The sequence below is a fragment of the Pygoscelis adeliae genome, unplaced genomic scaffold, assembly GCF_000699105.1.
Source record: "Pygoscelis adeliae isolate BGI_AS28 unplaced genomic scaffold, ASM69910v1 Scaffold145, whole genome shotgun sequence".
Lineage (NCBI taxonomy): Eukaryota > Metazoa > Chordata > Aves > Sphenisciformes > Spheniscidae > Pygoscelis > Pygoscelis adeliae.
In genome coordinates, this window is record NW_008824866.1 from 2,364,614 (window position 1) to 2,376,825 (window position 12,212).

The 12,212-nt window shown below is 38.7% G+C and overlaps 1 protein-coding gene across 1 annotated transcript in view; it reads left to right on the forward strand.

The window, feature by feature from the left end:
- Nucleotides 1-2,656: 2,656 nt before the first annotated feature.
- RAD54B (RAD54 homolog B (S. cerevisiae)) overlaps nt 2,657-12,212 on the forward strand; it is a 65,855-nt gene continuing 56,299 nt past the window's right edge. The window contains exons 1-2 of the mRNA XM_009324420.1: nt 2,657-2,800; nt 3,496-3,670. Coding sequence (XP_009322695.1) covers nt 2,663-2,800; nt 3,496-3,670 — 313 coding nt within the window. The 5' untranslated portion in view covers nt 2,657-2,662. The remainder of the gene's footprint in view (nt 2,801-3,495; nt 3,671-12,212) is intronic.

Below are 12,212 nucleotides of genomic sequence, written 5' to 3' on the forward strand. Positions count from 1 at the left end.
TTAACTGAGTAAAAGTTAATCCCGTGTCGCATCTTTGTAGTTGCCTATTATGATGGCCATTTAGCCTGGTCATCTATGCCGGGAATGTCTCTTCAAATGTTCAGGAGAGCAGCCGGTAAATTTGTGCTAAAATGGCTAATGTAACTGCCTTTAACAGGACTCCGTGCATACTGTGTTGAGTTGCATGTGTAAAATTTTGAAATATTCTTTGTATATGTGTTTCGTTTCAATGCAGCTGTTAAGATACCTTTAAGGAGAAAAATTCAATGCTTGCAAAAACAGATGCGTTCATGAGACGTTTTAGGATGTGGTTTCATGGTACGTGTAATTTGGTCAAGCTAGGTTGCTACTAAAAGGCAGGAGCAGTGCTTTGCTCATTACCTCCAGCTGTTTCCCTGCAGCCCTATCTAACGGTATTGGAAGTACAGGGTGATTGAATGTATCGGTGGCTGTCTCAGAGGAAAGGGCATATTCGCTTGTCAATTGATTTAGTTGTAATGTGGAGCTACTCCTTGCCCTAGCTACACCTACTCTGATCCCATGTAAAAGATCTAGCATCCATCAGTTGTTGCACATCCGTAATGGCCTTTTTTCCTGTCTAGTACTGTAAAGATACAAAATATAAACCTTTTATTTATTATTTTTTGTATTTTATATTTTTATTGTATTTTATAAAAGCTTATATTTTGAAGACAGAAAGAGAGAGATGTATTGCTGGAAGCAATATTACATTTTAAAAACCACAAACCCCTAATAGTTTTTGTAGTTGCAAGTAGGTAATACTGGTAATATTATTACATGTTCTTAAATTTAACGGGAGTGAAGTTATTGAGTTATCAAGGGTCATATCTTTAAATTCCTTAATAATTTGCAAACCTCTTAATGAGTCTGTTTTTGTGGGGTAAGACCAAATGACGGTGCAAAGTCCAAATGGATTTGGAAACCAAAACACTTTAATCACAGATACATGCAATTTATGAATTGCACAACTCTCCTGTTCCACGGGAGACGTGATAAGCTCTAGAAGTGAAGCGGGCAGAGTTAGTGTAGCAGTTCAGCCATGCTATGCATAGTCCTCATGTAGAGTTGTGGGGCATCCTGGGTTTTCTTCCCAAGTGTCACCATGCATTATAGGATTGGGTAGAGAACTTGTTCAAATGCGTATGGCACCTGAAGCTGGCTGTGGTCAGTGCTGGTGCTTGTAGTCTGCTCCTCTGGAAGGTTCTTGACACCTTTGCAGCTGTCACAGTGACTACCAGTTGTTTACACTGCAGGTGCTCCTGTTATAATAACCAAGCTACTCCCTTATTGCATAGGGTTATCTAAAGTTCATATGCTAACGCTGTTGTTGAGTAGGCCTAACTTACGTGAACTGCTGTTGACACAGTTAAGAAACCTCTTTCCTCGTATTTTTAATAACAACCACCATGGAAGTGACAACAGTTCAGGCCATTTTGCCATTAAGGCTTATGTCTAGCAACAGCGTCATATATATGCTAATTGTTCAGATATGAAGGAGATAGCAGTACTCGCGTTAGTGTCTGCATGTTTGCAAATTATTCTAACAGTACTCTGTTACTACTTCTGTACAAATCTTGGAAAGAAAGGTTGTTGTGCCCTAGTAAGCCACTGGAGTGCGGAGTAGCGTCAAAAAAGTGCAGAAACACACTGGCTGTTGCAACAGGATCCAAACATGCTTTCAAGATGGTAGAGAGGTAGAGAAGTTTGTGTCTGCAAGCTGTATTATGGTTTATTTTTACTTAATAGTTGGGGGGATCCATTAAAATAAACAGTCCATGTACGGATGGAGAATCAAACCAAAGTATGTTCCATAAATTGCTGTACCGTGCTTGTCTTCATCATTCCAGCTGCTGGGTTATTCTATTGGAATTTTCTTTTCTTGTTTTGTTTCTACTACTTTAAGGTATTAAGATCATAACCTGTTATTCTAGTGGTTGCAAGTATGCTTTGCCATATTAACATTAGTGTATGTTTGGTTTTGTTCTGAGGTTGTATAGGGGAATATATTTTGAGGAAAACACTATAATACGTTCCTTCCACTGTTCAAGTGGGCATAACATGGAGGGATAATCTCCACTGTAATTTTGAGATAATTTTCTGCTGAATTCTAATCTTATTATAGTGAATCTGGATGACCAATATAATTGACTGTTTAATGCAAAATACTACTCCCAGATATGAAACATAGCTTCAACATTTGTTGTTCATTGTGCACTAATAATGGGCTTTTCAAAATTATGTTTTAAGTGTTTAGAATAGTTAGTTCTGTTTCAAATTGTCTTTCTTTTTATAAACTGGTGTAAGTTCGTTAAGCAGCCCTACATTGCGTGTTTCTTGCTATTGAGAACTGCATTATTGGCTTTTCAAATGAAAAAGAAAGTGTTCAACTGCAGAATTTGCTGTAGTGGATCTTTCTTAGTACTTAAACAATGCATTGCAACGATACTACTTTTTCTTAAATTGTATTATGCTTGTGAATTAAGATTGTTATTTGAAAATCTTTTATGCTATCTTTTGTTTTAAAATAGTGCTTATATTGTTATCTATGGATATATTTTTATATTTAAAGCCTATTCTGACTACAGTTGTCTTTATCTGCTTCCTTTCTTCCTCTCCACCCCCCAGAGCAGTACAACTAAATATGAGGCGATCAGCAGCTCCGAGTCAAGTGCTAGGAAACGTAGCCAAAAAGCCAAGGTTTATACCACCAGGAAAAAGTATCACAGTTTGTCTCAAGAACGAAACTAAGGAGATGGACCAAGAAATGAAATTAAAGGAGGTAAACTGAACAGTGCACTAAAAAGTATATTTGTTTTGTACATTGTTGTTGTTACTAAAAGACAGCATCTGAGCTCATCACAAACAATCTCTGCTTAAATAATCAGTCTGTTCAGAATAGATTTTGATACCTTTGCTCTTACTACATTTGATCTTGCATCTCAGGTAGGTTTATCTCACCCTTGGCAAAGCAGATGCAGAAAAATGTTTTTCAAGTAAATAAAAGTAATCAGTATTGAGCCCAAATACAATTCTCAGTGTACCTGAGGTATGGATTGCATGTTGGCGTGGGCTTTGTTGGATTAAAATGTTTGGAGTGCTTTGGCAAATGCAGTTAAAAAACCAAGATACTTAGTAATGAAATGCCAGTACATCAAGTTGCAGTTTTGCTGCAAAGAACTTTCTCTGAAACCTTTAATATCAACCAAAAAAAGCATCACAGTTTTTAGTGATTTTTATCTATAGAAGACTTCCTTTAAATTCAATTCATAAACTACTTGTACAAGTGGTGTTTAGTACTGTGTGCATGCGCTTTTTGTTGTAAACACATATATTTGTGTAGGGATGTCTATATTTATGTAGATAGTTTGATAATGAGGATTAGCATCTATTAAGATCCCTTCTCATTGCTCTTTTCTCCATTTCTCTTCAACTGCATGAAGGAAATGCTGTTGTGAACTTGTTTCTCTTTTGCAGATAGATGAGAAAGAGGGAAGCGCTTCATTGCTTTCTAAATTATATGGCCAGAATCAAAATGCAAATTTTACACAGTCTGTGGAGTCAGCTGGAAAAGTAAAGACTACAAATGCATGTTTCAGCGTTAATAAGTGTAGCAAGGTGGAAATGAAAACACTAAATACGGCCAAAGCTGGTAAGATGCTCTTTCTTATTTACTGCCGTGTATCGTAAGAGAATTTTAAAGCTTATGAGTGACACGCTACTTAATAAACTTTTAGGAGATACTAATATGAGTCATGCAATGGTGGCATTATTTGGTGTTCTGTTGGGTAGAGAGTGAAAGAAACAAACATTAAATGATTTTTTTTAAATAGAAAAGGAAAAAAGTTGACATTTTAGAAGCCAGTTGGTAGTGTGTCTTCCATAAGACTATTATAGTCAATTCACTCTAATCCAGAGTAGTATCAAGACGAGAGTCGGGATACCCTAAATAGTGGAAAAGCATTGTAATTTGGAGACCTTGTTGGCCTCGTGCAGAGCATGCTAACCGCTCTGAGCGGATTCACATTTTTCAGAATTCATGAGGGTTTCTTTTCTTCAGTGCAAGATCTGAGCTGTTTTCTTCAGTGTCTCCAGTGGGCACTCAAGGTTCAAGCATGGGCTGCTAACTAGTGTAGCATCAGAGCAGAACTGGCTTTGTTCATTCATGTCTGTGCATTTACTCGTTCATTATCCTCAGTAATGAATATTGCTCTGAAAAGCTAGGTAGTAAGCACTGCAAAGATACTGAAGTGTCTTAACTGTAGCAAATGCACTTTGATGGACCTGAACGACTCTGTGGGGTTGAGTGTCTTCATTTCCCAATCCTCATGTGCCCTGACCACAGATACAGTGCAGGGACGTTCTGTGTTGTGTGAATGCAGGTGTACAACCTCAGGAGCTGAGTGCATCTTGAAAGCGTTGCACTTGAACTGGGTTACTAACATTGCTGGATGAAAATCACTCCTCTTGGAGCCCGCTCAGGCATTTCAACATCTGTCTTACAGTTAATTCACTGTTGTTTCCTCATAATTAATTACATTGATAATGATCTTTCTCTTTGTTTTAGGGTTCATTTAATTGATAATACTTTTTTAAAACTCCAGACTCATTACACAGAGCGTTTCATGACTGCTTATTGCCTTGATTCCATAGTGATTGGAACTATAATTCAGAAGGCTTTAACAAAGTTATATAATTTTGTTTGTGATAAGAGCTGCTAAATCTGGAAGCCCGATAGAAGCAAAGTTGCCATAGCTCCGTGTCCCAAGGTCCAGCCAATAGTGAGGCTGAGCATGTATTCCCAATAGGTATGCATATGTACAATACATATACACATATACAAGGCTGGTAGCGTAGGCCAACACAGACGGAGAACACAGCACTCATGCAAACACAAGCAACGCCAATGGACACATCCTGTTCCCCTCTCTAGCCGATCAGGGTGAAGGCCTGTTTGTGGAAAATGAATATACCTACATCTGTTTATAGATATAGAATCATAGCATCATTTAGGTTGGAAAAGACCTTTAAGATCATCGAGTCCAACTGCAATGTACACACACAACAAATCAAATCCTTGATTTGTTGAACACCCCAGCTGCTGGCATGTGGGCATGTGAACTACAAAGGCCCACAGCTCCTAGTCCAGTTGCTGGTACTCAGACCTGTGCTCCAATAGGTAAACACACTATAGGTCCCTCCAGTAATTGGTGTCAGACAGCTGGTCTACTTAATAGCTGGCTTCTGGATCCACTGGTCTCCCAGTTGCCTGGTGCACAAGAGATGCATACATACAAACATGTCTCTCTGGTAGCTAGACTTACCTGTAGCCAACCCTGAGATGTCCTAGTCTCTCTAGTAACTCGCTTGGACTTTGTGGTCCGTCCAGTAGCCAAATCTCAGACCTTCTGGTCTCTCCAGTATCTGGCCCAGACTCATGGCTGCTCCCATACTTGGCTCCCAAGCTTCTTGCCCTACTTGCCAGCTAGTCCAGCTTGGCGTTTGCCAGCGATCGCATGCTGTCATATGTACCCAGGCAATATGCAGTGGGCTCTGGCCTCTTCGCTTGCTGGCACATCAGGTACCTGGGCTCTATGACGTCTGTGTGGTCCAGCTCCAGCTGCTGGCATGTACAGTTCCATACACGCTTATGCATGCAGAATAGCCTCTTCACCCAGGAAAATATTTAGAAGTGTAGCTTAATAAGGGACAGACTGTGGCAGTAGCGTGCAGAGCATTGCTGGACAAGCGTACTCACCAGTCACCTGTTTAAACTGGCCCTTTTGCCCTGTATTTTCCTATGCTTCTTCCTTCCTGAACCACTTTCGTCCATTCCCTTTGCCTGTCTGTTTTTTTCCTTTAAAAATCTCATTATAAGCCTTATTGTATCTCCAAATAATCCTCTAGCACCTTGAGTTCCAGGCCCCAGTAGGCAGCAACCCCCTTCATTCTGTAAGGTAGTCTGGAGAGCCCTTCCTATTGACTCTTCTTGTTGGGTTTCACACCCAGAAAATGGGGGTTGATTGGTCCCCCGTGATAGCCCTGAGAGGATGCTGCTATTGTCATGTTCTGTGACCCAGAGCATATGCACTCTGTTGGGCAGATCTAATGTGGGAAAATTCAGCCTCCCTGTACACCTTAAGTCCTTCTGGTCTTACGGATTTTGTGTTTATCTGCTGCATGCTGTAACTTCCAGTTCTTATGATGATGCACATACTTGCAGAAAATTTTCAGCGTGTATGGGACAAGTTGTTTGAGTGGTCCTGCTTCCCTGTAGGTGCATCTGCAAAAACTTGTGTCTGCTTGTTCTGTCTAGCAGTGCACTTGAAAGATAACTAGTGGATTTATTTCCAAAATAATCTTCCTGTGGCCTGGAGGGGAAATCAGCAGTCTTCCTAACAAAAAATGTGAAGTGGAAAAGATACTAAATGCTTTTTCAGTATTATGAATTCTGGGGGCAGCTGGTATGGGTTCTCTGTGATGACTTTAGAAAAATAACCAAGAAGTTGTGGAGTGAGACTGGGTGAGCTGTTTCTGTTGATGCTGTGTTGCTACCTTTCTGAGTGACTGAACAACCCATTTTGTGCCACAGCCTTTCTATGTCTATAGAATGGGGCTAACCCTGCAAGTCTTTGTAAAGCTACGATGAAATGTGGTATAAAATAAGGATATCTAATGTCAATGTTAGTTATGGTCACCAGGTTCACTGGTGATTGCAAGCACTGTACTGTGAAAACAATCCTGCGTCAAGGCTCCATTAAATCTCAAGTAATTTCTTAATAACTTAGATTTTTCCAAGACAGTTTCTGCCCTTTACATCACTTTTGTCTGCTATTCATTACAGCTAATGTAGCAATTACATAGATTGTGTAAACCATAACCTCCTTTGTAGTGTGAAATGAAACTGTTTTGTCAAAGCTGTTTTGGTATGAAATTCAGAAGTAATGGAAACCAGTTGTGAAAGCCAGAGTCAGTTTGGGTTTTTTATTATTATTAATATTGTAATGGAATGATATCTGACTGCCAGTCTCTTCAGCCAAAGAAGAATTCTCTGTTAATGAGGCATTAAAATAATTTAAAAAGTCTGTGTGTATGCATTATTTTGTTTTATTGTCTCCATATCATTTAATGCAGATGATAAACTGTTTGTTAGCTTTATATCCTGCTCAAAGCTGCTGTGTTTGGGTTTCCAGTGCAGCAGTGGAATGTGTAAATAAATACTCCAGTTTCCATTGAAATTCTTGTGAAACACCTGTGGACCACAGGACAACTGCACTGTTGATAGAGCTAATCTTTCTGAAACCCAGCCCTGAAAATGCTGCGCATTCCTTCAAAAAAACTTGTTCTCTGACACATGGTGTCCATTTCCTGGAGTAGATGAGTAAGGATTTGATTTAGATAGCATCGATCTAAAAATTATAGCATATCTGGCTTAAAAAAATACTTGCTTTTCTAGGCTCCTTTTCAAAATAAACTACTTCCTAAAATTTCACTAATAAAAGTAAAGTGTAAGGGACTCTGAAATTCTATGAGATGAGATATTTCTAAAGGTGTTTTAATAAGATTGTGGCAACTGTTGTTGAGTGAAACCTACCTGTGTGTTGTAATTTTTAAGACAGATTTGGTAATATCAGGGTTTGAACTGTAAGATACTGAACATGCTGTTCAACAGGCAGTTTGCTAATCGTGATTGAGTTGTGGATACTGGAAAAGGATGTATTTCCATAAATACATATCTTTGTAGGAAAACGAACTTTACTACTGCTTTATGAATCAGTGTTTGCTTGCTTTTAAGAGGCAAAGAGCACGGCAATCTCTTTGGTACCTTTGTTTTGTATTCAGAATATAGTACTTGTTGATACTGACAATGGATGTGTGGAGGGGAGGTAATTTATTTGACATTCTCATTGGTGCTTTTTCTTGCATGCCTCCAGAGAATTCTATCAGATAAGTCTGCACACTTTCTAAAAATGAAAGTTACTTTAACATTCCTAAACTATTTAACAGTAATTGAAAACAAAATCATAGATGTGTTTGGAAGGACATTACTGAAACTCTTAAAAGTGCTTGATTTCTACCTGTCCTCATTACATTCTGAGGACCTATAAGCAATAACAAAAAAATAGACATAATTTGAAGAAACAACGGACAGGCAGATCTCTGAACTATCCTTAATATCTCCTCGGTGTTGCTAGTTAAGTGGGACTGGCCAGAACTGAGGTTTTTACCTACATTGCCTTCAACTTAACATTTTCAATATATATATTTTCATTTATATAAAACATACATAATTTAATTTATGCTTATTATTTGAGTTTACAGCTTGCTTTCTGTTGGTATTTTTGATCTAGGAGAATGGTGCTCTTTTTTTCTTTGGACTTACTATATCGTGTGTGAAATGAATAGCTCTTTCACCTGCATACTTAGACACAAGATTCTAGTTGAACTGAGATTTCATTGTTTGAACCTGATGTAGGTGAACAGAAAAGCTGGATATAGTCTCATTCTGTTACAGCTCACCTCTTGTTTGGTTTTTGGTTCAGGAGTACTTTGTCTTTCATCCATCGCTAACATCTGTTAATGCGTCTTCCAAGAGGAACTTTGTGAGAAGTCATACTCAAATACTATCTTTGAGCTAACAGTGCAGACAGATTGTAACTGTATTTCATAACAGGGTTAATGTGTTCACCCTATGTCTCTTGACAGATGTTTTTGAATATTTTTCATGCCTGTGATATTAACTGTATTTATTATTTGCATATATAGCTTTGAATATATTTTCTCTATCTTCTCTGGAATATTAATGTTTATTGAGTACATTGGTCTATAAGGTTTAGACTCTCTGCTCATTCAAGTCAGTTTTATTTTCATAATAGGAATGTTTGTTGGCTCTTTCAGCTTTCTGGAACATTGTTACAGGTTAGTCTGATACCTCCTGTCACTTGATATGAATAAAAACCCTCTTAGCCAATTAATTTGAATATTATAAGAGAAAATTCACTTTTCATTCAGGTATGACAGTAGCAATTAATTTCCTATCACTTTTAATCAGAGGATTAAAAAATGTTATTTTCAGGATTTGTCATATTGTCTGATTTCAGTCTAACTGCCTACTTTTCGTTTCTAGATAACACAACTAAAAACATTCAGGCCTGACATCTCATAATGAACCATATTATTGCTAGAATTCCTTGGATATCTGCAAAAGTAGACATATTAATTGTAATTTCTGTTATTGCATTCATTTCTATTATTGCACTTCACAGATTGAACTGGAAAAGACATTCCAATCAGGAGTATTTTTACCGTCTGTCTATTTTAGTGGTGGAGTTGCATGTATAGCTGCAGTTCAGTGGGCCCCTCAAATGTTTTTGTAAACAGTTGGTAAAGCAGTTAAGTCTTTGGGTAAAAGCTACTGCATAAACATCTGTAGCTCTTAATAATAACAACTAAGTACACCTTAGTACAACTAAGGTGTTACTGGATGCCTGACTGCAAATAATTTTACAGCATTGTTTGCAAGTTAGATTTTACAAGTTTGCAAATTTTGTTAGCATTTCTTATTCGGAATAGTATCAAATTACTTTGCTAGCTCTTTATGATTTAAAACGACCTCCTTCTCCCTGCAGTGCTATAGACAGAATATAGTCTGTAATAGTGAATAGACAAGCTCTTTCTAAATTCAGGATAGTTTCGTTACTGTTTGGGTGTATTCTATATCTGTTTGATCAGTTCATCTCAGGAAATGGCAATTGGTTAAGAAAACTAGATTGATATAAGTGTATCGGAAGAGTGTCTGTATCGCTCATCTGACACTGGTTCCAGAACTGTACATCTATACATCAACCATGATAGGTATGCATGCAAATTGTCACCTATTGGCCCAGTAACCCACTGCATAGCAGTCAACGTGTTGCAGGTAGACTTCTCACTGAGACTTCCATGATTATTTAGTCCTAGATAGCTTGGGTTTTCTGGTCTGCAGCTTTGGGACTCTCTGGCATCTCCTCAGGACAACACCTTTTGCTTGGTGCTCTTCCTTGGGATGTGAGATGATATATTCTACTTTGCTGCTGGCATAAGACCTTCCCTAGCATTTCCCCAGCTGATTATGCACACTCAGGTTTCCCCTTGGCTGTGGTCATGCATTGTTTTCAGTTATGCACGGAGATGGTATGATAGCAAAGCAGGGAACAGCATTTTAGCAAACTAACTTTGCTACTGTAATCTTAAAGTGTTCAAAACTCTCAGGACTTAAAAAAAAAAAAAAAAAAAGAGGTTCTTTAGTCTGCCGTTGCTTGTTCTCGTGACTCTTCGGGGGTTTTCAGGGTGGTTTTTGGTTTGGTTTTTTTTTTCTGCTTTCCTCTTCCTATAGATTCATCACCTTCTGCGTGGTAGTAACCAGAACTATGTACTGAACAGAACACTGTCCTCAAGGGCTTCTATTTCTGTGCTCAGAAGCACCAAATGCAGGAGCCATGACTTCCCTACTATTTTAGTTTTAATGTCTGTCAGGGGAGAAACCCTTACTGGATTGTAGCAATAGTCAGATAACTTGGAGTCAGTTGCCATAGGCTGAAACCAAGCTAAAGAATATTGTATGCTTAGGTGATACGCTAGCCTGTTGAAGAAGTTCACATCCCTAACCAGTATTACTCGTTTTGAATTTGGGCTGCCCACCAGCTGAGCGGTAAGATACACTGTGGTAGCAGAATTAGCAACCAAGGGTGAGATAGGAAGAAGGAACTTACACCAGCTTCACCACCAAAGGCAAGATCGTATAACATACAGCAACTGCAAAGCTGCTTTCCTGGACGGGGTAGCCATCTGCAATGCAGTATAATAGGCTGCAGTAAAACAAATCCAGACTTGCATAATTCTAGTGTGATATTTCCACATTTAGTACAACATAATTTATAATTTGATATGATCGTATCTTGCTGTCATGTGAATAACTAGGCTTTATGTAATGACAGATGATATAACCAGGATATTTACACATTTTAGAAAAGGGTAGTAAATTGACAGTGAAATATACTTTTCATTTTTCCTAGTTAAGTGTGCTCTGATATATGTATTTGAACTAATGGAGATAATGAAGGAGAGAGGAAGGAAACCAGAAATCAGAAGAGTATTACGTGGTCAGAAAATAAAGAAAAACAGAGTTATATAAGATGTAAGATATTCAACACTTTCCAAAAAGTTGGAGGGATTAAAGTGAAAGTTTTGCAGTAGTAACTTGCCTGTTGAACAGAACTGTCGTTGCTTCTTTACAATGAAAAAAATATAAATTGCTAGGTTCTTTACTTTTAAGTAGTGATGTATCTGCTATTGAAGAGAGCTGTGCTGCGTGTAAAGATAATAATCTTTTATGGATTTTTCTTTAACTTAAGTTATTGAAAATTAAAATTTGTAAACAAGAAAAAAAGACTTAAATACACTTTCTTGTGGAGAGGCAGAGACCGAGCCCTAATGTTGAAACTGCAGATATAAAGGAAACTCCCCTTTCCAAGGGGCGGCAGGGGATGTGTTGGGAAGTGAACTTACTATCCCAATGTATTTATTATAATTTAGCTCCCAGGAGTTGCATGCAAACGCACGGCATATAGTCTGCAATATATAGAAAATGAAATTATCTAATTACCGTAACTTTAAAAATTAGGAACTTAGGAAATACTCCGTATAGAGACTATTTTCAAGGATTCAGGTTTAGCAGTAATAATTCTTTCAGTTTCCTCATTCATTCTGAGGGAAGTTGTAGTAGGAGACTCTTTTCTGAGAGGTAGGGAGGCATCCATAAGCTGCCCGGACGCACTCTCTAGAGAGGTGTGCTGCTTACCGGGGGCTCGCATCAGGGATGTCACCGAGAGGCTACCAAGCCTCATACAGTCCACTGACTATTATCTGCTGCTGCTGTTTTATGTGGGCACCAGTGGCACAGCCAGCAGCAGTCTGAGGACTATCAAGAAGGACTACAGAGCCCTGGGAGTGGTGGTAAGGGACTCGGGAACGCAGGTAGTTTCTTCATCAATCCTGCCGGTCAAAGGGAGGGGGTTTGAAAGGGCCAGTCGAATCTGGCAAGTCAACAAATGGTTGCAGGACTGGTGCCACAGCCAGGGATTCGGCTACTTAGACCATGGGACTCGCTTTGAGAAACCTGGTCTACTGGGGGCTGATGGGGTCCATCTGTCAGA